This window comes from Podarcis filfolensis (genome assembly GCF_964270895.1).
Source record: "Podarcis filfolensis genome assembly, chromosome: 2".
NCBI lineage: Eukaryota > Metazoa > Chordata > Lepidosauria > Squamata > Lacertidae > Podarcis > Podarcis filfolensis.
This window is the reverse complement of record NC_139605.1, coordinates 9548579-9569529: the sequence shown is the minus strand read 5'-3', so window position 1 is coordinate 9569529 and position 20951 is coordinate 9548579. Positions and strand designations below refer to the sequence as shown.

The 20951-nt window shown below is 47.4% G+C and overlaps 4 protein-coding genes across 5 annotated transcripts in view; 2 read left to right on the top strand and 2 right to left on the bottom strand.

Moving 5' to 3' along the window:
* The window catches only part of LOC310756497 (tigger transposable element-derived protein 1-like), a 796241-nt gene that overhangs the window by 544895 nt on the left and 230395 nt on the right, over positions 1-20951 (bottom strand). The gene's annotated exons all lie outside the window — the stretch shown is intronic.
* The window catches only part of LOC310757094 (uncharacterized protein), a 508648-nt gene that overhangs the window by 261476 nt on the left and 226221 nt on the right, over positions 1-20951 (bottom strand). The gene's annotated exons all lie outside the window — the stretch shown is intronic.
* Positions 1040-7130, top strand: LOC310756758 (zinc finger protein with KRAB and SCAN domains 3-like). 2 transcript variants are annotated; one of them, XM_083601434.1, is made up of 4 exons: positions 1040-1208; positions 2619-3518; positions 4797-4926; positions 5844-7130. In XM_083601434.1, exons 2-4 carry the CDS (start codon positions 2793-2795, stop codon positions 6698-6700), a joined length of 1713 nt encoding a protein of 570 aa, XP_083457560.1. In that variant the 5' UTR covers positions 1040-1208; positions 2619-2792; the 3' UTR covers positions 6701-7130. The 2 variants fall into 2 exon arrangements, with proteins under 2 accessions (XP_083457560.1, XP_083457559.1); XM_083601433.1 differs by having other exon boundaries at positions 4797-4947.
* On the top strand, positions 10022-18738 carry LOC310756797 (zinc finger protein 500-like). Its single transcript, XM_083601583.1, has 4 exons — positions 10022-10409; positions 12489-13358; positions 15092-15224; positions 15975-18738. Exons 2-4 carry the CDS (start codon positions 12657-12659, stop codon positions 16787-16789), a joined length of 1650 nt encoding a protein of 549 aa, XP_083457709.1. The 5' UTR covers positions 10022-10409; positions 12489-12656; the 3' UTR covers positions 16790-18738.

Genomic DNA, 20951 nt, shown 5'->3' with positions numbered 1-20951 from the left:
TCTTGCCACTTTGGTGGCAAGTCCCCTTTCTGAAGTTATTCTGAAGGATGAGAGATCTCTGGTCCTTTAGAATAGATGATGTCTGCCTCCACACTACACATTTAAAGCACTATGTTGCCACTTTAAAGGGTCAAAAAAATACTGGGAACTGTCGTTTGCTAAAGACACTGAGAGTTTGTTAGGCGACCCCCTATTCCCCTCACAGAGCTACAATTTCCAGAGTTCCCTGGGGAGACAGTTTGGTTGTTAAACTGCTCTGGGAATTATAATTCTCTGAGGTGAATTCAGAACCCGGAAGAAAACTACAGTTCCCGGAATTCTTTGCGGGCAAAGACTTGGCTATTTAAAGTGGGGTCGTGCTTTAAATGTATGGTTTTGAATGTGGTCCTTAAGATGTGGGAGAACAAACAGGGATGGCTCAGTCGGTAGACCATGAGACTTTATCTCTGGGCCATGGGTTTGAGCCCCATGTTGGGTTAAAGATTCCTGCATTGCAGAGGGTTGGACTAGATGACCCTCGTGGTCCCTTGCAAATTTATAGATCTAGGAAATAAATAAACAAGAGGTCATCATGCACTAATGAGAGGGCCTTTCCCTGAGCTGGACCAGCAGAGGGCTCTAGTGCAGAGGAGCTGGAGGATAATTTGGTTCCCTCTGTTTGAAAGCTCCTCTTTCACCCATCTCCTGCCCCAGCTTCCTAGGTCAATCCCCCAAAGAATCATGGGAACTGTAGTTTGCTAAGGGTGCTGGGAATTGTAGCTCCATGAAGGGGTAAACTACAGCTTCCAGGATTGGGTGTGTGTTGAATGTGCTTTAAATGTGTCTTAAATGCATGGTATGTATGTAGCCCTCGGCACAGCTTTTAATAGCAAAACAATCCAGTTCTGTAGCAAATCACAGAGGGGCATTTTTTAAAAAAGTTAAGAGATGCGCCCAAAGGGTTAAACCTATCGAGTTCTGGTCTGAGCCCTAGAAAGAAAATTGTGGGGGAGGCGAGGAAGGGAAGAAGGAATCCTTTTTCTTTGTTATGGAAGAAACGTGCTGGGCGGTGTCATTTCCATTTCCGGTGCCCTTTCTTCCCTCCTCTTCCTGGTGGGAATCTGACTTTTGAAATTTCCTCCTCCTCCCTTCTTTGTCAAAGCACTGTGGAACTGCAGCAGGTGCTGCCCAGGCAAATTGGTGGTGCACTGCTTAGCTTATAGGGAGAGGTGAGTTGTATTATTATTATTATTATTATTATTATTATTATTATTATTATTATTATTATTTTATTAGTTCCAGAGTGCTGCAGAGAAAAAAAGAAATTGCAGGTAAAGTAGGAGAAACCCTGCTTCAAAAAATAATAGTAATAATGAACGTGGACGCTGAGCTGAAGGTGGGCAGAGTAAGCTAAAAGCCAGTTCACCTTTAAAAGCTAAGCTGTTCCTCATCAGGATCTCAAAGGTAGCTTGCTTCTGGACTTGGAGGTTCTATGGAACACAAGAGCAGCCCTTCTGGATCAGAGCAGTGGCCCATCTAGTCCAGCACCCTGTGGCCAACCAGATGCCTCTTGGAAAGTGCTTAAGCAGGACCTGAGCTCATAAGCCACTCTCCTCAGCATTTCTTGCCTCTGGGCATGGAGGCAGAGAATGGTCCTCATAGCTTGTAGCCACCAGTAGCCTTTACCTCCACGAATTTGGCTGATCCTGGGCCACTTTCAGGTCAGTCTCAGTGCTATAGCCGGGTCCTCCTCTTCAGTTGATTTGATTTGTTATAATTCTATCCCACTTTTCATTCAAATGAATCAGCTGGAAGGCACCACGAGGGCATAGCTGTCAACTTTCAGATTTGAAAATAAGGGATCAGCAGCCTCACCTGTCCTGGAGACAGTCTACGGGATATCTAACAATCCGGGATAGCAGCGGGAAATGGCGCTGGAATAAGGGCATTCCCACAAAAAAAGGGAAGGTTGACAGCTATGCACGAAGGTCATCTGGCAATGCAGGAATCTTTTCGCCCAGTGTGGAGCTCAAATCCACCAACCCTGAGATTTAAGAGTCTCATGCTGAGCTATCCCATGGATAGATAAGTAACAATAACACAACAGAATATCACAAATATGTGCCATATAGAATGAGTAACAAATCACCAGCAAAAGAATTACAAATAATCAGTAAAACAATTACAATATATAAAACACTGTTAACACACACACCCCCCCCCCGAAGAAAACAGCACAATGGCAGCAAAAGTCTTATAGGATTCACAAAGTACCATATTTTTCGCTCTATAAGACGCACCGGACCACAAGACGCACCTAGTTTTTGGAGGAGGAAAACAAGAAAAAAAATATTCTGAATCTCAGAAGCCAAAACAGCAAGAGGGATCGCTGCGCCGCAAAAGCAACGATCCCTCTTGCTGTTCTGGCTTCTGGGATAGCTGCGCAGCCTGCATTCACTCCGTAAGATGCACACACATTTCCCCTTACTTTTTAGGAGGGAAAAGGTGTGTCTTACAGAGCAAAAAATACGGTACTACAGCAGTCATAATCTAGAAAACAATATTGACAACACTGATAAAGTAACAAGCAAAAAATCAGCACTGTTTCCTCACAATTATTTTTTGTTTCTTGCCGTTAGGAGGAGGAGCCTCCCTCGCCGGCTTGGCTTGCGAATTTCTGGCCGTCGCTTAGAAATAAACCACTTCTACTGATTTTGCAGACCCCCTTGAGGGTCTTGGACTGCCTCCATTTTTGACAAGTGACAGGAGAGAAAGCGAGAGGAGGAGGAGGAAGGGGCAGTCCGGTTCTCAAAATGGACACGCAGAACATGACAGGCTCCAAAGCATGGGAAGAAATGGAAGGTGTAGCAAAAGCCCCACATCACAGGGGCACAGGGCAGTTCCTTATTGGAACACCTTCCCATTATATAAAACGTGAGCCAGAAGAAGGGGCGCTGGAACGCTGGGAAGCCCAGTTGCAGGAGTTTCTGAGGATGCTGCAGGCTCCCAGCTCAGGGTGCAGGAACCTACAGCTATCTGAGGAGCCCTCCCCATGGGAGGATGCTAAGGCCTTCCTGGCCTCCTTTGAGCAAGTAGCCTCAGCCTGCCGGTGGCCTCGGGACAAGTGGGTGGCCCTCCTCCTGCCGGCTCTCAGCGGACAGCCTGAGCAGGCCTTCAGCAGCCTCAGTGCCCAGGACAAGGGAGACTACAGGAAGGTGAAGGCGGCCATCTTGGAAGGGGAAGCCATTGCGAGGGAGAAGCAGCGGCAGCACTTCAGGCAACTCCGCTATCGGGAGGCGGAGGGCCCGAGAGGCGTTTATGGCCAGCTCCGAGAGCTTTGTGGCCAGTGGCTGAAAATAGAGAGGCACACGAAGGATGAGATTCTGGAGCTGCTGATCTTGGAGCAGCTCCTGAGCATCCTGCCGGGAGACATGCAGAGCTGGGTCAGGGAGCGAAAGCCGGAGACCTGCACCCAGGCGGTGGCCCTGGCAGAGGGGTTCCTCTTGGGGCAGGACGAGATGGAGGGTCCGGAACAGAAGGTGAGAAATTCTGAAGGTGTACAGCAGCAGTGGGGAAGCTCTCTCTGGCCGGTTCATTTAGACCAGGCACCCCCAAACTTGGCCCTCCAGATGTTTTGGGACTACAACTCCCATCATCCCTAGCTAACAGGACCAGTGGTCAGGATTGATGGGAATTGTAGTCCCAAAACATCTGGAGGGCCGAGTTTGGGGATGACTGATTTAGACCTTCCAGGACTCTCCATTGAGCCTGTGGTCAGCTAATGGTGAGTGTTTGCAAATGACTATCACCTGGTTGTTAGAGCTTGCGCATGGCTGCATGTGTGGGCGCCTCATCATGTCACTGTGATGTCGAGGGATTGACAGGTGCAGCCCTGTCTACCTGTCAAATTTCGCCTGTGGGGTGGGAGGGGGAGATAAGTATATCCAGACTGCTGGACACATCCAGTTTTTCACCTGCTGGCATATGGTGTCTATGATATGGTGCTGAAATGGATTTCTATCAGTTGCTGTATTGGCCGAAATATAAGCTGCACTTCCCCGCCCAATTCTGATCGTGAAAAGTCAAGTGCAGCTTATATTCGTGACCTTTTGCTGCCAGCAAAGTAGCGCAGTCCCACCCCCCCCGAAGCAGCCCAGGAGCTCAGGGCAATGGCGCCCAGCCTGCCTGCCGCTCCTAAGCCTCCCCCGAGCCGTTGGAATGAAGGGGGGGTAGGGGCAGAGGCTGCTGGCAAAGCGGCCCAGCTCCCCCTCCCCCCAAGAGCAGCCGGGGGGCAACGTGGCGCGTCCCGTCTGCTGCTCCCAAGCCTCCTCTAAGCCGCTGAATTTTAAAGGTGCAGCTTATTTGCAGGTGCGGCTTATATTCAAGCCAGTATGGTAATTTGCTATTTCAAGTGTCTGGGTGTTAAGTAACCTGTGGAAATTAATGCATTCGGAGGGATTTGCTCTAGCCCAGATCCTGGTGGCCAGAAAGTGTATGTCATGTCGGGTTCCTTCGGACCATTACAATAGTACCTCGGGTTACAGACGCTTCAGGTTACAGACTCCGCTAATCCAGAAATAGTACCTCGGGTTAAGAACTTTGCTTCAGGATGAGAACAGAAATCGCAGCGCAGCAGCAGTGGGAGGCCCCATTAGCTAAAGTGGTACCTCAGGTTAAGAACAGTTTAAGGTTAAGAACGGACCTCCAGAACGAATTAAGTTCTTAACCCAAGGTACCACTGTACTTGTTATCCAACTTCAGGCTAGCAGAAGCCATATGGCCTCTTCCGTTCATGATCTTCCTCACTGCTGTTTCAGGTACCTGTGCCTTTTGCGGTGATGGCTGCGGATCCTTCTGAGACGGGCCAGCTTCTGCCACAGGACACCTGGGCTGGGCAGGTCTTCAGAGAAGCCACGGACAGGCAGAGTGAAGTGACGAGATTGCCGAGTAAGGATTCACCATGCTCAGGTTTTCATGAGGCGGTTTCTCCTCTCACTCCTTTCCCCCCCTCTCTGGCAAATATTCACTTGTCTGCCATCATCATTATTATCATTATCCCACATTGGTCCCTACAGCCACAGCAGGCTCTGCAACTTCTGACAGGTTGACTTCACCCTTAAGGCGAATTTGAGGGGAGTCCCCCCTCAAATGGAGTAAGTGCACTGCATCTATTATGTGGGGTGGGGTTTACCTGACCCCCCCAATATTTTATTAAAGTTGGCACCCCTGTCCACAGTTCTCCCTCACCACGACGCTTCCCTTGTCACTCAACCCCCTCACTGCCACAAGCCCTTGTTCAATTTCATTAGATGTCTCTAGGTTCTAGTATTATGAGATAATGTGGAAAATGTCTCTGTTCACTTTCTCCATATCACAATCACATCCCTTCCCTTACTCCTCTTTCTTCTAAACTAAAAAGTCCTAAAAGCTGTAACCTTTACTCAAGCTGGACTTATAGGCCTCAGCCCTCTATTTTCTGGGTTGTTGGTTTTTTTACTCTAGCATCTGATATTCAGAGCTGGACAATATTTGACCAGAGAGATCCAGTACAACATGACCGACCTGTTTTCCATGAATTTCTCTAATCCTTAAAAAAAACAGAAGACTTCCATAAACTAAGCCAGCAGCCATTGCCTTGTCTAGTAGTTTTAAAATTTAATTAGAAGTGCTTTCTATTGTCTGCGCTGAAGCTACGACTACACAATTTCAGTGGAAGACTTTAATTCTCGTATTATGAGGGGGAAAAGAGAATATTCTCACATATTCTGCCTGCAACAGCTCTGATACTAAACTCTGTTGATTTTCTGTTTGGAATAATCACTTCAGAACAGATAAGATTCTCTGGGATTTTTTTATTCCTACAGGTAATGAGCGGGTATTGGAGGATGAGACAAATACCCTCCACCAGGAAGGTTCTGTGCAAGGAGAAGCAAGCAATGCCTGTTTGGGAAAAGATGAGGATTTACATGACCATCAAAAGCGAATAATGTTTGAGAATCAGCCAGGGTTGTTGAATGATGAAGAAAGAAGCTATGAGAGTGGTCTGGTGGAAAAATCCACTTTCTATGCAGAAGTTAGCAGAGAGGAGAGAGAATCCGCTGACTCACAAATAATAGAGTGTAGTGAGGTACAAAAAGCATCATCTGACTGTCGAAGAGACTTTGAACGGAGCTCAGACCTTATGGTACAGCAGAGCATTCACATCAGAGAGAAGCCGTACCTGTCATTCTATTGTGGAAACAGTTTCATTCAGACGCAGGGCCTTCTTGCACATGAGAGAACCCACACAGGATTGTGGAACATGTATAATTACTCTAACGGTGGGAAAAACTTCAGTTGCAGTTCAGGCTCTATGCAGCACATGAGAATCCACACAGGAGAATCTCTGTATACGTGCTCTCACTGCGGCAAAAACTTTGACAATTGTTCAGTCTTTCAGGAACACGTCAGGCTGCACACACTGGAGACACCGTACAAGTGCTCAGACTGCGGGAAGAGCTTCGACAAAAAGCGTTACCTTAACAACCACGTGAGGAAGCACAGAGGGGAAAAGCCGTATGAGTGCCTACAATGCGGGAAAAGCTTCCCTATAAAGTCCAAACTTGTAAAACATGAGATAATACACATGAGGGAGAAGCCATACAAGTGTGCCCTCTGTGGGAAAACATTCGTTCGGAAGTCAGACCTTTGTGCACACGAGAAAATCCACACAGTACAGTAGATATTTCAAAATTTATATGGCAGGGGAAGAAGCCAAGAATAAAACACAAATTATTAATAGATTCTAAGGATAGAGGTGGCTTTTCCCTGCCAGATTTAAGGTTATATTATGAGGTGTCCTGCTTTTGCTGGCCCCGAGAATGGATAACATTACAAAATACAGATACTTTAGATTTGGAGGGTCACGATAATAGATTTGGTTGCATTCATATTTATGGTATGAAAAAGTCAAAGTACACAGAGATTTCCTGAACCACTTAGTAAGAAAGTCACTATATGTCGTATGAGAAAAATACAAAAATCTCTTGGAGCAGAAAACACCATGGTGGCTCTCCCCACTAGAAGCGATTTATGTGAAAAAATTGAATATGAGACAGGGTTGGGCAACATATAAGGAATTATTAGTAGAAGAAGAGCACCAGTTGAAATTGGGGGGAAAATTGAGGACATAAGAGTTCTTTTAACGGATTGGTTACAGTATCACCAGTTAAAGAGATGTTTTTAAAACAGATAAAAGAAAGGGATTTTCTAATGAAATATCGAGGTCTGAGAGAGAATGGTTGGAGAATAATGTGAAATTACTCTCTAAAATGTATAAATTATTATTGGAATGGTTTACTAATGATGAAGAAGTTAAACTGGTTATGATACAATGGGCAAGGGATTTTGGATACAACATACAGCTTTCAGCATGGGAAAAACTATGTAGAAAGGATTTGTAGTTTACAGCGTGTTATACATTAAAAGAAAACTATATGAAAATGATGTACCACTGGTATTTAACGCCGAGTAAATTAGCAAAATTAGGGACGCGGGTGGCGCTGTGGGTTAAACCACAGAACCTAGGACTTGTGGATCAGAAGGTCGGCTGTTCGAATCCCCGCAACGGGGTGAGCTCCCATTGCTTGGTCCCTGCTCCTGCCAACCTAGCAATTTGAAAGCACATCAAAGTTGTTGTTGTTGTTTAGTCGTGTCTGACTCTTCGTGACCCCATGGACCAGAGCACGCCAGGCACTCCAGTCTTCCACTGCCTCCCGCAGTTTGGTCAAACTCATGTTGGTAGCTTTGAGAACACTGCCCAATCAGCACATCAAAGTTCATGTAGATAAATAGGTACCGCTCTGGCGGGAAGGTAAACGGTGTTTCCATGCGCTGCTCTGGTTCGCCAGAAGCGGCTTAGTCATGCTGGCCATATGACATGGAAGCTGTACGCCGGCTCCCTCGGCCAGTAAAGCGAGATGAGCACCGCAACCCCAGAGTCAGTCACGACTGGACCTAATGGTCAGGGGTCCCTTTACCTTTACCTTTAAATAGCAATAATGTATAGGACAAGCTCAAATATTTGCTAGAAATGTAAAGAAAAGGACAGCACCTTTTACCGTATGTGGTGGAATTCTAAAGTAACAAAGGAATTCTGGGCAATGATATACAACGACCTGAAAAAAATGTTTAAAATAATGTTTGTTAAAAAAACCAGAAGCCTTTTTTTTAGGAATTGTAGATGCAGAGATACCGAAAACACTGTTTATGTATGCTACAATAGCTGCAAGAATGCTGCTTACCCAAGGTTGGAAAGAAAGCAAGGTCCCTACCAGAGTGGGCTGGCAGAGCAAAATATTGGCTTATGCAGAGATGGCAAAAATGACAGAGGAAATCAGAAACCAGGAGGATTGACACTTCAGCAAAGAATGGGAGAAAATTATACTATACTTGACAGACCACTGTAAACACTTGAACACTTTGGCAGGTCTTAAATAACTCTTGTAATGTTATATAGACTTTGGGTACAATGGCGTGTTGAAAATTAGGAGGACTTATGGTATGCAGTAGAAAAAGTTAACTAAAGAACCCACAGAGGGGAGTGGGGAGGTATTGAGATTTGGAAGAATCTTGTGTATTTTTTATTATCTGTGATTTTGAATGTGAATGAATTTGTAAAATCAAATAAAAATTCTTCCCCCCCCCAAAAAATCCACACAGGACTGGGAAAAGGTTATAACACTGGTTGCGCAGCTTATGCCTTGAAAGAGTCAGTAAATTTTATTTTATATATTTAGGATATATCAAGAAATGCCTTTCCTTGTGGGTGGAGAGTGTGGAAATCAAGGCAACTAAAAGAAGTAATTTTCAACAATTAAAGCTTTTAAAATAAAACTAGTCTTACAGAAATACCTATGCAGCAGTCAACCCCTCCACATCGGTGAGCAAAAGCAGTGAATGCTATCGCCCATCCCCAAAATGTTCTGAAAAAGCCTGTGTGATGGACAGTGAGCAGTGGCATAGCTACATCTGTTTCTCTTGGGAGGGCATTCCACAGCGAATGGTGCCACGCTCAAAAAGACCCCGTCTTTCCCAACAACCTGCCCAAACTCCGGCAGCATGGGGGGATAGGACGAAGGGAATGGATTCAGCAAAGCCAGAGCCTCACCCCACAAGAATGATCCCACACAGAAGGAAACGTGGTGTGTAAGTGCTCTCCTTGTGGGAAGGCAAAGTTGATGACTTCAGTCATGATTTAAGATGCTGGGTAGCAGAGAAGATACAGGCCACATTCACACCATACGTTTAAAGCACTGTGATGTCACTTGGAACAGCCATGTCTTCCCCCAAATAATCCTGGGAGCTGTTAAGGGTGCTGGGAATTGTCATGAGATGTCCTAGTCCCATCACAGAACTACAACTTTCAGAGTGGTGTAACAATATCTCTTCACAGGAAACCTTGAGAATTGTAGCTCTGTCAGAATAGTATTCTCAGGAGTTTGGACATACTCCTTTTGCAGGGTGGCAGCAGGTTTAAATTCATTCAAATGAAGTTGGGAAATAATAATACAGTGGTACCTTGGGTTAAGTACTTAATTCGTTCCAGACATCCGTTCTTAACCTGAAACTTTAGCTAATGGGGCCTCCTGCTGCTGCCGCGCCGCCGGAGCACGATTTCTGTTCTCATCCTGAAGCAAAGTTCTTAACCTGAAGCACTATTTCTGGGTTAGCGGAGTCTGTAACCTGAAGTGTATGTAACCTGAAGCGTATGTAACCCGAGGTACCACTGTAATAATAATAAGAAGAAGAAGCAATAAAAACAATGGCACAATTTTATATTCAAACCATTGCAATGATTAATTGTTGGGTCTCTGGACCGTAGTAAAGATTGATTTGATTTGACAATGATTAAAAATATATATGTAAAAAACGCTTTCATCTCCAAAAACCATTTCGAATCCGATACAGATGCAGGGAGGGATAGAAGCCCTAGAACAGCTCTTTCCAGTGGTCCTCCAGGTGTTAATGAACTACAACTCCCATCATCCTCCAGCAGGCGTGGCCCAATGGCCAGGAATTCTGGGAGCTGTAGTCCAAGCAACATCTGACGACCCACAGGATTCCCCAGCCCTGTTCTTGCCCGAGAAAGCTCACAGAAAAGCAGCCGAGGCCTGTTTGGAAAAGGTTAAATCTACCGAGTGCAACCGCGATTCCTAGCAGCGCCTGGCAATGTCAGAAGGGAAGTATCAGGATTTGCGAAGCGGCTTCCTCCCCCCCCCCCACAAACCCCACTTTCTAAGAGAGCCCTGGTGGGAAACTGGCTTTTTAAAAAAATGAAATAAAATATAAATATAAATTTCTCTGCTGCTGAGAGTGAGTCTGGATCAAAAGTGCCCTTATTCATGGGCCATGCACAGTGCAGAGAGCATTGCTAAGCCAGCCAAGGAGAGGTGAGTGCAAAAAGTGGGGGGCGGTGGACATTGAAAGCTGAGAAATAATTTCCAGGGGGACAAAAAGGAACAGCAGCTGCTGCTGCAAAGGGGCGAAACCAATTTGCAAAGGGAGAGGGGGAGAGAGTAGAACAGCCTGCTGAGAGATGCAACAATGGGGGGGGGGGCAGGAGAGGAACACAAAACCTTGACACTTCAATTTCGCTTGGGTCTGACCTCCAAATCTGTGGCTTCTTGCTAGTAAGGGTTGTTGTTGTTGTTTAGTCGTTTAGTCGTGTCCGTCTCTTCGTGACCCCATGGACCAGAGCACGCCAGGCACTCCTATCTTCCACCGCCTCCCACAGCTTGATCAAACTCATGCTGGTAGCTTCGAGAACACTGTCCAACCATCTCGTCCTCTGTCATCCCCTTCTCCTTGTGCCCTCAGTCTTTCCCAACATCAGGGTCTTTTCCAGGGAGTCTTCTCTTCTCATGAGGTGGCCAAAGTATTGGAGCCTCAGCTTCAGGATCTGCCCTTCCAGTGAGCACTCAGGGCTGATTTCCTTCAGAATGGAGAGGTTTGATCTTCTTGCAGTCCATGGGACTCTCAAGAGTCTCCTCCAGCACCATAATTCAAAAGCATCAATTCTTCAGCGATCAGCCTTCTTTATGGTCCAGCTCTCACTTCCATACATCACTACTGGGAAAACCATAGTTTTAACTATATGGACCTTTATCAGCAAGGTGATGTCTCTGCTTTTTAAGATGCTGTCTAGGTTTGTCATTGCTTTTCTCCCAAGAAGCAAGCGTCTTTTAATTTCATGACTGCTGTCACCATCTGCTCATGGAGCCCAAGAAAGTAAAATCTCTCACTGCCTCCATTTCTTCCTCTTCTATTTGCCAGGAGGTGATGGGCCCAGTGGCCATGATCTTACTTTTTTTGATGGTGGAAACCTGCAAAGGCGAGATTTTGCCCCCCTTGAAAACCAGTGGGGTAGGGGGCTGGAGTCTAGGAGGCAGTGACACTTGGAGGGCTTGAACAGAGTATTAGACAAATTCATGGAGGAGAGGGTCTTGCTTGAAACCTGCAGGCGTTGTGGGCAGTGTTAGAAATTAGCCAGCCGCCCGGCACGGTTTGCTACTGGCGTAGGTCCAGTCATGACCATGTGGAGATCTCTGGGTGCCAGACTGACGACTGACATCTCCATCTGGCTGCCCCCCCATCTTTCTTAAGGAGAAGATCTTTTTTATTGCATTTATATCCCACCTTTTTATCCAAGGAGTACATGGTTCACACACACACCCTCAGTTGATCCTCACAACTAGGTAGGTAAAGAGGCTGCAACTGGCCCAAGGTCACCCAGTGAGCTTCATGACTGAGTGGGGATTTGAACACTGATCTCCCAGGTCCTTTTCTGACACTCTAACCCAGCGTCTCCCAAATTTTGGTCTCCAGCTGTTTTTGGACTACAGCTCCCATCATCCCTAACTGGCAAGACCAGTGGTCAGGGATGATGGGAACTGTAGTTCGAAAGCAGCTGGAAACCTAAGTTTGGGAAACACTGCTCTAATCACAACAAACCCTGGCTTCCTGGAGAACAACTGCTATGGGGCAGATCTATAAATTAAGTTGGTAAATAAATATGGGCAGAACAGAATGTCATTTAGACAAGGATCTGAAATACTTTCCTTGAAGCTTGAATTTGTTTTACTCTGGATCAGGCATAGGCAAACTCTAGCCCTCCAGATGTTTGGGACTACAGTTCCCATCACCCCTAGCTAACAGGCTCAGCGGTCAGGGATGATGGGAATTGTAGTCCCAAACATCTGGAGGGCCGGAGTTTGCCTATGCCTGCTCTGGATTGGTTTATTTAGTGTTTTAATGCATTGTAAACCAGAGCAGGACTCTTCTTCCTTTTTTAATTTTAATTTTTGATTTTCAGCTTTTACAAACACTTTAGCCAGAAAAACAAAGTCTTTACAAATCCACTTCTTATGTTCTTTTGCTCTGCAGCTCTCACTGCCCTGTGGGGCTTACTATTTACCATTCTTATTCTCCCTCTCTCTCACACCCCTGCCTTTGTCTCTCTTCCTGTTTAGGACAAGCCCATATTCCTACCTGAGAACCGGACAGGAGACCCTTGATTGTGACTCCAAGAGAAGCCCCTTAACTCTAGAGGGTGAAGACATCGGAGGCTGTCCCGCGTTGGAAGCGGGAGACTGGAATAGTTTGAAAGAGAAGCAGGGGGACGCAGCTAACCTCTGAAAATGGAGGAGCAGGACACGGCCGGCTCCAAATTGTGGCAGGGGATGCGGGGGGAAGGAAAGAGAGTCCCACAAGTGGCCCATGTGGGGAGCATCGGGACCTTAGTGAGCAAGGATCTCCCACCACAGATTAAGCGGGAGCCAGAGGAGGGGCTGCAGCAGCAGCACTGGGAGACCCAGTGGCAGCAGTTCTTGCAGAGCGTGCAGGCCCCAGACTCCAGATCGCAGCCTCATCCCGTGTCTGGGGAGGAGGCCAAGGAGATCCAGGCCTCAGTCCAAGATGTCACGCAGTGGCCGAAGGGTGGATGGGTGACCCAGGCTGTGCCGGGCCTCGGTGGGGAAGCCCAGAAGGTCTACCGAAGCCTGGACTCCTTCGTGAAGGTGAAGGAGGAGGCCGCGAGCGAGGGGGCCCTGCGGCCGGAGACACGGCGCCAGCGCTTCCGCCACTTCTGCTACCAGGAGGCCAAAGGGCCCCGCGAGGTTTGCCAAAGGCTCCAGGAGCTGTGCTGCCAGTGGCTGAAACCGGAGAGGCACACCAAGGAGCAGATCCTGGAGCTGCTGATCCTGGAGCAGTTCCTGATCATCTTGCCCCTGGAGATGCAGAGCTGGGTCCGGGAGAGCGAGCCGGAGAGCTGTGCCCAGGCAGTGGCCCTGGCAGAAGGCTTCCTGATGGGGCAGCAAAACGGCAAGAGATGCAGGCAGCAGGTGAGAGGCCTTGATGGCGGGCAAATCGAAAGGAGGAGTGTGGGTTGGGTTTGGAGGCGACCCACTTTGTGTGTTGCTTGATTTTGTTCTTTTTGTTTTGTTTGTTAAAACTTTTTCATTCAAAATTAAAACAAAACATATTATCCAGAAACATATCATCCTTATTTTTTCCCTCCCCCCACCCTCCCACACAAAGCCCACCCCCCCCACCCCCCCGGCTTCCCTCAGTTCCAGTCTTTGGTTTCTCTGAGAATGCTGTTTTCTGCATGTTACACAGTTGTATAGATCCTCAAACCTTTTAGCTGATTATCATCAATAGAAAAGTTTGTGAATGTTTATTCAAAGCCCGCCAAGGAGTCCAGTTCGCTTTGTTGCATCTTTGAATACTTTGTAAAGGGTTCCCATTCATCCTTAAAGTCACAGTTATCCTTGTCCCGTAGCTTATATGTCAATTTTGCCAGTTCTGCATAGTCCATAAATTTTTCTTGCCATGATTCTTTAGTTGGGGGTTTCTTCAGTCTTCCATCCTTGTGCTATTAGAACTCTCGCGGCTGTTGTCGCATACATGAAGATGTTTTCCAGCTTTTTTGGCAGATCTTGATTTTGGTTTATCTTATTATTTATTAAATTGATCAGTTGCTTTTTGCTGTAGAAACTCAAAGCAGCTTACAGCATTTTAAGCAATACCATGCATAAAGGCCATAGATAGCTAAAAGCCAAAGGCCTGGTGAGAGATAAATGCTTTTGTCTGGTGCCCATAGAAGCCAACCTCTAGGAGCCAAGGTCTTTTTGGCCCCCCCATAAAATATTTCAGGGGTCCTGGCCCCCCCAAAGTTGATGGGCATTGCCATTCAAATCATGTCTTGCGATTGATTATGCGGAGCAGGGCTTACCTGGCACCCCCTACCAATATTTTATTCAAGTTGACACCCCTGCTGCCACCTAAAGATATGTGAGGAAGGCACCAGGCGAGCCTCCCTGGGGAGAGCGTTCCACAAGCGGGGAGCCACCGCAGAAAAGGCCCTCTTCTAGTATTGCCATTATTACTACAGTGGTACCTCGGGTTAAGTACTTAATTTGTTACGGAGGTCCGTTCTTAACCTGAAACTGTTCTAAACCTGAGGTACCACTTTAGCTAATGGGGCCTCATGCTGCTGCCGCGCCGCCAGAGCACAATTTCTGTTCTCATCCTGAAGCAAAGTTCTTAACCCGAGGTACTATTTCTGGGTTAGCAGAGTCTGTAACCTGAAGCATCTGTAACCTGAAGCGTATGTAACCCGAGGTACCACTGTATTATAGTAACACTCACATGTAACAGGCAAAATGTGAGTTAGCATCAACATCTAGTTCCCCATCTCATTTATTAACAGCCTGATGGCCACCAGGGAGGGGGGGTGGTCAGGCAAATAATGGCTGTGGTGGTGAAGGCGTCACAGGTAAAATAGTTGCTTTCCCAAACTGTGTCCGCAAACACCAGTGCAGCTGAAGGAGCAACGGTGTGACAATTCTAAATATCACTTCATTATTATTCATATACCACCGGTTGTAAGGAGGAGAGGCAGAGGGCTCTTGTGTTCGAATCCTGCTTGCTGGTTTCCCACAGGCATCAAGTGAGCCACTGTGAGAACAGGATGTTGGGCTTAGATGGGCCACTGACCTGGTATCTAGCTGCATTCTGAGGTTTTTATGTATGTTCTTAATGTCTGTCTACCCGCCTCCCTGCTCTCTTTCAGCTGCCAGCACCTTTTGCGGAGGTGGCTGTGAATTCCTCCGAAGTGGACCAGATTCTGTCCGACACTTGGAACAGGCAGCTCTGCAGAATAGCCAAGCAGGATGAGAGCAAGGAGGAAAACCAACTCAATAATGGTGAACATGGAGGGTCTGTTTGATCAGGGGGTGGGAAAACTTTTCCAGTCTGGGGGGTTGAACTCTCTCCTGGGCAACCTCCTGAGACCCGCATGCCAGGGGTGGGTGGTGCCAGTGGCAAAAGAAGTGTATTATTAGTAGTAGTAGTAATAGTAGTAGTAGTAGAAGATATCCCTTCATCTGTAGATCTCAGGGTGGTTCACAACGTAAAATTACGATATATATAAAAGTTACATAATAAAAATAACAACAAAAACAATCCAATAATCCCTGCGTTTATCTCAGATTTTAATCTTTAAGCTGTTGTTGTACAATGTTTTAAATGTGTTTTTTATTCTTGTGAAAGTTGTCCCAGTTGTGCTTTTTGAGCTGGTCTTTGACCGTAATAAAATTATGTAGGTATGTAGGTATGTAATCCCCGCTCCCATAACACATTTAAAAGGGCATCAGATGTCAATCAGGCAAAGGCCTGGCTGAAGAGGAACGTTTTTACCTGGTGCCTAAATATGCATAACGAAGGCACCAGGTGAACCTCCCTAGGGAGAGCACACCACAAACAGGGAGCCACCACATAAAAGGCCCCTTCTTATGTTGCCACCCTCCGGACCTCTCGTGGAGGAGGCACACGAATAAGGGCCTCAATTGACAATCACAGGCTCCGGGACAGTTCCTGTGGGAAGAGGTGGTTCTTGAGGTATTGCAGTCCTGAGCATTTTGCCTCTGTATAATAAGCTCTTCTTATCTCCGCAGCCGACAAGCAGGTGGGAGATAACCTTCATCACCAGGAAGGCTCCGACCAGGTGGAGCCGCACGATGCATCCATGAGAATCGGCTTGGTCTTCCAGAATTACGAGGAGGGAACTGTGTTGTTGGGTCAGAAGGCGCTGGCAGGCAAGCAGGACCCCGAAAGTAGAACGGGTGGAGCTGTAGCCTGTTGGGAAGGCGGCTTCCGTGGGAAGGAACCCAAAGCCCAGGATTCTGTGGAGGCGAAACCACACAGTGACACCAACGGAAACTTCCGGCCGAGCCAAGGCATCCTTAAGCGGGAAGCGGTCACCGGGGATGAGAAACCGTTCAAGTCCTCGGCCTTTCCTCCGAGCCCAGGCCTCCTCGTCCCACACGAGAGGAGCCACGCGGGGGACAGGCGATATAAATGCTCCGAGTGTGGGAAGAGTTTCAACCAAAAGCGGTACCTGGCGGGGCACCGGAGAATCCACCGAGGGGAAACCCCATACAAATGCTCAGACTGCGGGAGGAGCTTCAACCGGAAGTGGAACCTCATTGCTCACAAGAGAATCCACTCGGGGGAGAACCCGTACAAGTGCTTGGACTGCGGGAAAACGTTCAGCCAGAAGGGTAACCTTATGACCCACGTGAGGATCCACACGGGGGAGAAGCCCTACAAGTGCGCTGAGTGCGGGAAGCGCTTCAGCCAGAGGGCGGGCCTCACCTCGCACAGGAAGAGCCACATAAAAATCAACAGCGTAGGGAAAGCCACCTTGGGGTATCTGATTTTCCTAAACCTCAGCGAATCTGAGCAAGCGGGGAGCCCTGTAGAAGCTTAGGAGTTGGGCGGGAAGCTCCGTGCAGAGCTCGGAAACATTCTTAGAATTCCCAACTGTGATAGAAACAGGCTACGGACGCGTAGGATTGAGAAGAAATTCTGTAAATGCTGCCACTGAATGACACTGGGACAGAACTATCACTCACAGCTCATCAAATGGCAGGCTGTGTGGCACGAGACTCTTAATCTCAAGGTTGTAGGTTCGAGCTCCTTGTTGGGCAAAGGGTTCCTGCATTGCCAGGGGTTGGACTAGATGACCCATGTGGTCCCTTCTGACTCTACTATCTTATGAAAAGTGTTCTGGACTATATGGGAAGGGCTGCATCTCAGTGGTAGAGCGTGTGGGTTCAATTTCTGACATCTCCAATTAGCGTCACTGATGCTAAGCTCAATGGACCAGTGGTCTGCCACAGAATGAAGCAGAGTCCTTTGTTTAGGCAGCTCTCATTTAGAAGGACTGGGATCTCACTTGGTCTTTAATAGACCAAAACTCAGAAGTAGAGCATCTGCTTTTACATGCAGAAGGTCTTAGGTTTGATCCCCGGCCTCTCCTGGTAGGGCATTCATCTGCAGAACCAGTGCTCAGTAAAGGCCAGACATAGTCTGACCTCCGTGTAAGCAAGTCGGAATGAATGCTGAAGAAACAGGTTGCCTGGAGGAACCCAGGTCTGACCAGGGTTTACGTGGGTGGAGGTGGGCAGATGCCCTCCAGTTAAACTTGGTGGTCCTGTGGACTTTGCTGCAGAACAGCATGTCTTAAAGACACACCAAGAGGCTGCTTCAAAAGTTGACAGTCCTAGTCTATGGCCCCGAGGGTCTTGATTCAGTATCAGAAGGCTCTGGGTAGGGGATACAGTGGTACCTTGGTTCTTGAACTTAATCCATTCCGGGAGTCCGTTCGGCTACTAAAACCGTTCGAAAACCAAGGCATGGTTTCCAATTGGCTGCAGGAGTTTCCTGCACTCAAGCAGAAGCCACATAGGATGTTCGGCTTCCGAAAAACTTTTGCAAACCGGAACACTTACTTCCAGGTTTGCAGCGTTTGGGAGCCGATTTGTTTGGGAGCAAAGCCCTTCAGGAACCAAGGTACCATCGTATTCTTCTGCGAGCCAGCTGCTATGTTTTCTGCAAGGCATTAACATAGTCGAGGGCACCCTTGGAATCTTTAGGCACCCCACACAATTATTCTCTAGGCTGCCTCCATGGTGCAACCAGCGCAGATCATTTGTTTGTGTTGCATTCAAAATGATTTTCATTCTTGATAAAAAAATTAAAAGCCAGAGCACAGCTTCAAAAGGTTAGTGGGAAATGGTTTGGTTTTTTTAAAGAACCACCTTCTAGAATCCAGTGTTTTTGGATTGTAGTTATACGTACCAAATAATTACAAAAACAATCTATGCAGACTATGAGAGGGTTCCATGCGATTAATGCGCCACAACATTCACCAACTTGATGCTGCCCATCTCTCATCAGCCCCAGCTGTAGTCCAAAACATCTCGAAGGTGCCTGGTTGAAGAAGACTGACACACTGAACAGATTAGACTGGCCTCTGTGATTTGCCTTCCCAGCCTCCAAAACTCACTCCCCCCCCCCCAGAGCTTCACACCATTCCTGTTCCCTAGAATTTTCTTACAGCCCAGCTGACATCCTCTTCATCATCTCAGCAGAAGTTTGATTATTGCCAACGTTCTGTAGCTGGTCACTCCCCCTCTGTGACCTCACAGGGGCTCAGCCAATGGCTGCAAAGAGGGAACGGGCACCAAAAAAGCAAAATGGGACACTGTTACGTGGGGGGAGGGAATAATAAAATCCCAGGAAGATGCTTTAAAAATGGGCAACGTTTTACTTAATTGGGAAAGGGCACAACAAATAAAGGAAAAAAACTTCGGCGTTATAAAGCTTAACTCTCAAAAGTTTGCTCACATTGCAATAAAATTTGTTTGCCTCTTTGTTTTTCTTGTGTTGGTGGATTAACACATTTGCTTATATGGAATTGATATCTGGGCAAGGTCCATGTTGCAGTTTTCTAGTATTCCCTTTCTAAGCCCCATTGGTAGGCAAACTAAGGCCCGGGGGCTGGATGCGACCCAATTGCCTTCTCAATCCGGCCTGCGGACAGTCCGGGAATCAGCGTGTTTTTATATGAGTAGAATGAAGCTGAGGCTCCAAGACTTTGGCCACCTCATGAGAAGAGAAGACTCCCTGGAAAAGACCGTGATGTTGGGAAAGATGGAGGGCACAAGGAGAAGGGGACGACAGAAGATGAGATGGTTGGACAGTGTTCTCGAAGCTACCAGCATGAGTTTGACCAAACTGCAGGAGGCAGTGGAAGACAGAAATGCCTGGTGTGCTCTGGTCCATGGGGTCACAAGAGTCGGACACGACTAAACGACTAAACAACAACATGTCATTTTATATAAAATGCATCTCTGGGTTATTCGTGGGGTCTGCGTGGTGTTTTTACATGAGTAGAATGTGTGCTTTTATTTAAAATACATCTCTGGGTTATTTGTGGGGCGTAGGAATTCATTCATTTTTTTTTTTTTCAAAATATAGTCTGGCCCTCCACAAGGTCTGAAGGACAGTGGACCGGCTCCCTGCTGAAAAAGTTTGCTGACCCCTGCCCTAGATTCCAGGACCGTGCAAAGGAATTGATTGGCAGAAAGAGTCCAAAGCAGACAAAAGCTTCAGAAAAGTGGAGCACCCATATTCCAAGGCAGTGTACCTCTGCTGATTGGTTGATGCTGTAGCCCAAGAGGGTGGGAGTTTTCTCTGGCCAAAGGGCTGAATTCCCTTCTGAGCAAATTTATCAGGAAGTAACGTGCCAGGGGTGAGTGGGGCCAGAGGCAAAAGTAGGGAGGACTAGGCTAGTTTCTACAGCTGATTAGAGCGAGGTGCTGCTAATGCCAAGGTTGCAGGTTCAATCCCCGTCAGGGACAGCTGCATATTCCTGCATCGCCTCTAGCCTCCTTCCAGGGTAGCAAGCAACATCGTCCGAGTTCGAGGACACATTCCAGCCAGGCATAAACACTCAAGGAGGGTGTGGAGCAGGAAGGGTCAGGGGTGTGTTCAGAGAGTGTTCAGAGCAGCAGGTGGAGAGGCCTAGGAGGCCACCTTTGCCCAGTTGCAGCCAGACAAGGGAGAGCTTCCACCTGGAAGCCTTGCTTGCGAGTTTCCAGAGTTACCTGCGTCTTTGCTCTTGGAAGAAAAACCATGGCAAGGTGTGCTCCAGAAGGGCTTTATACATTTTATCCCTCTGTGGGCAGCTCACAGCCCCAAGGTAGATCTGACCAGTGCTTCATTCATGCCACAAATCACAAAATTATTATTATTATTTATACCCCGCCCATCTGGCTGAGTTTCCCCAGCCACTCAGGGCGGCTTCCAATCAAGTGTTAAAACAGTGCAGCATTAAATATTAAAAACTTCCCTAAACAGGGCTGCCTTCAGATGTCTTTTAAAGATAAGATAGCTGCTTATTTCCTTCACATCTGAAGGGAGGGCGTTCCACAGGGTGGGTGCCACTACTGAGAAGGCCCTTTGGTTCCCTGTAACCTCACTTCTCGCAATGAGGGAACCGCCAGAAGGCCCTCGGCGCTGGACCTCAGCGTCTGGGCTGAACGATGGGGGTGGAGACGCTCCTTCAGATATACTGGACCGAGGCTGTTTAGGGCTTTAAAGGTCAGCACCAACACTTTGAATTGTGCTCGGAAACATACTGGGAAACGTAACCTCCGGCAGGGAGCTTTAAAAATTGTCATTGATCCTATTGGTAAGGGGTTTGTTTTCATAATAAAAATACAGCAATTTCCCCTCCGCTACTCTGTGTGTGGAGCATTATTTTGGATGCATCCAGCAACTAGGGGTTGGGGAACATCTGGACCTCAGGTCTAATCCAGCTGCCCAGGTTTCCTTGTTTAGCCTGCCGGGTCTTTGGAGCAAGCTCCACCCAGCTTTCCTACAGCGGATGTCTACAATGGAGCAGGCAAAAGGGTGAGTAGGTGGGAATGACCTAAAGGGGTTTTGCAAAGCTCCGTTGCCCATCTCTGCCCCTCTGCCCAGAACCCAACTGGATGTTGGGAAGAGCTGTGCAAAGGACTTTCGGCAGGTGTCAGTCACCTGACAACATTGGGTGGTGGAGCGTTGGGTTTCCCCTAAGAGGC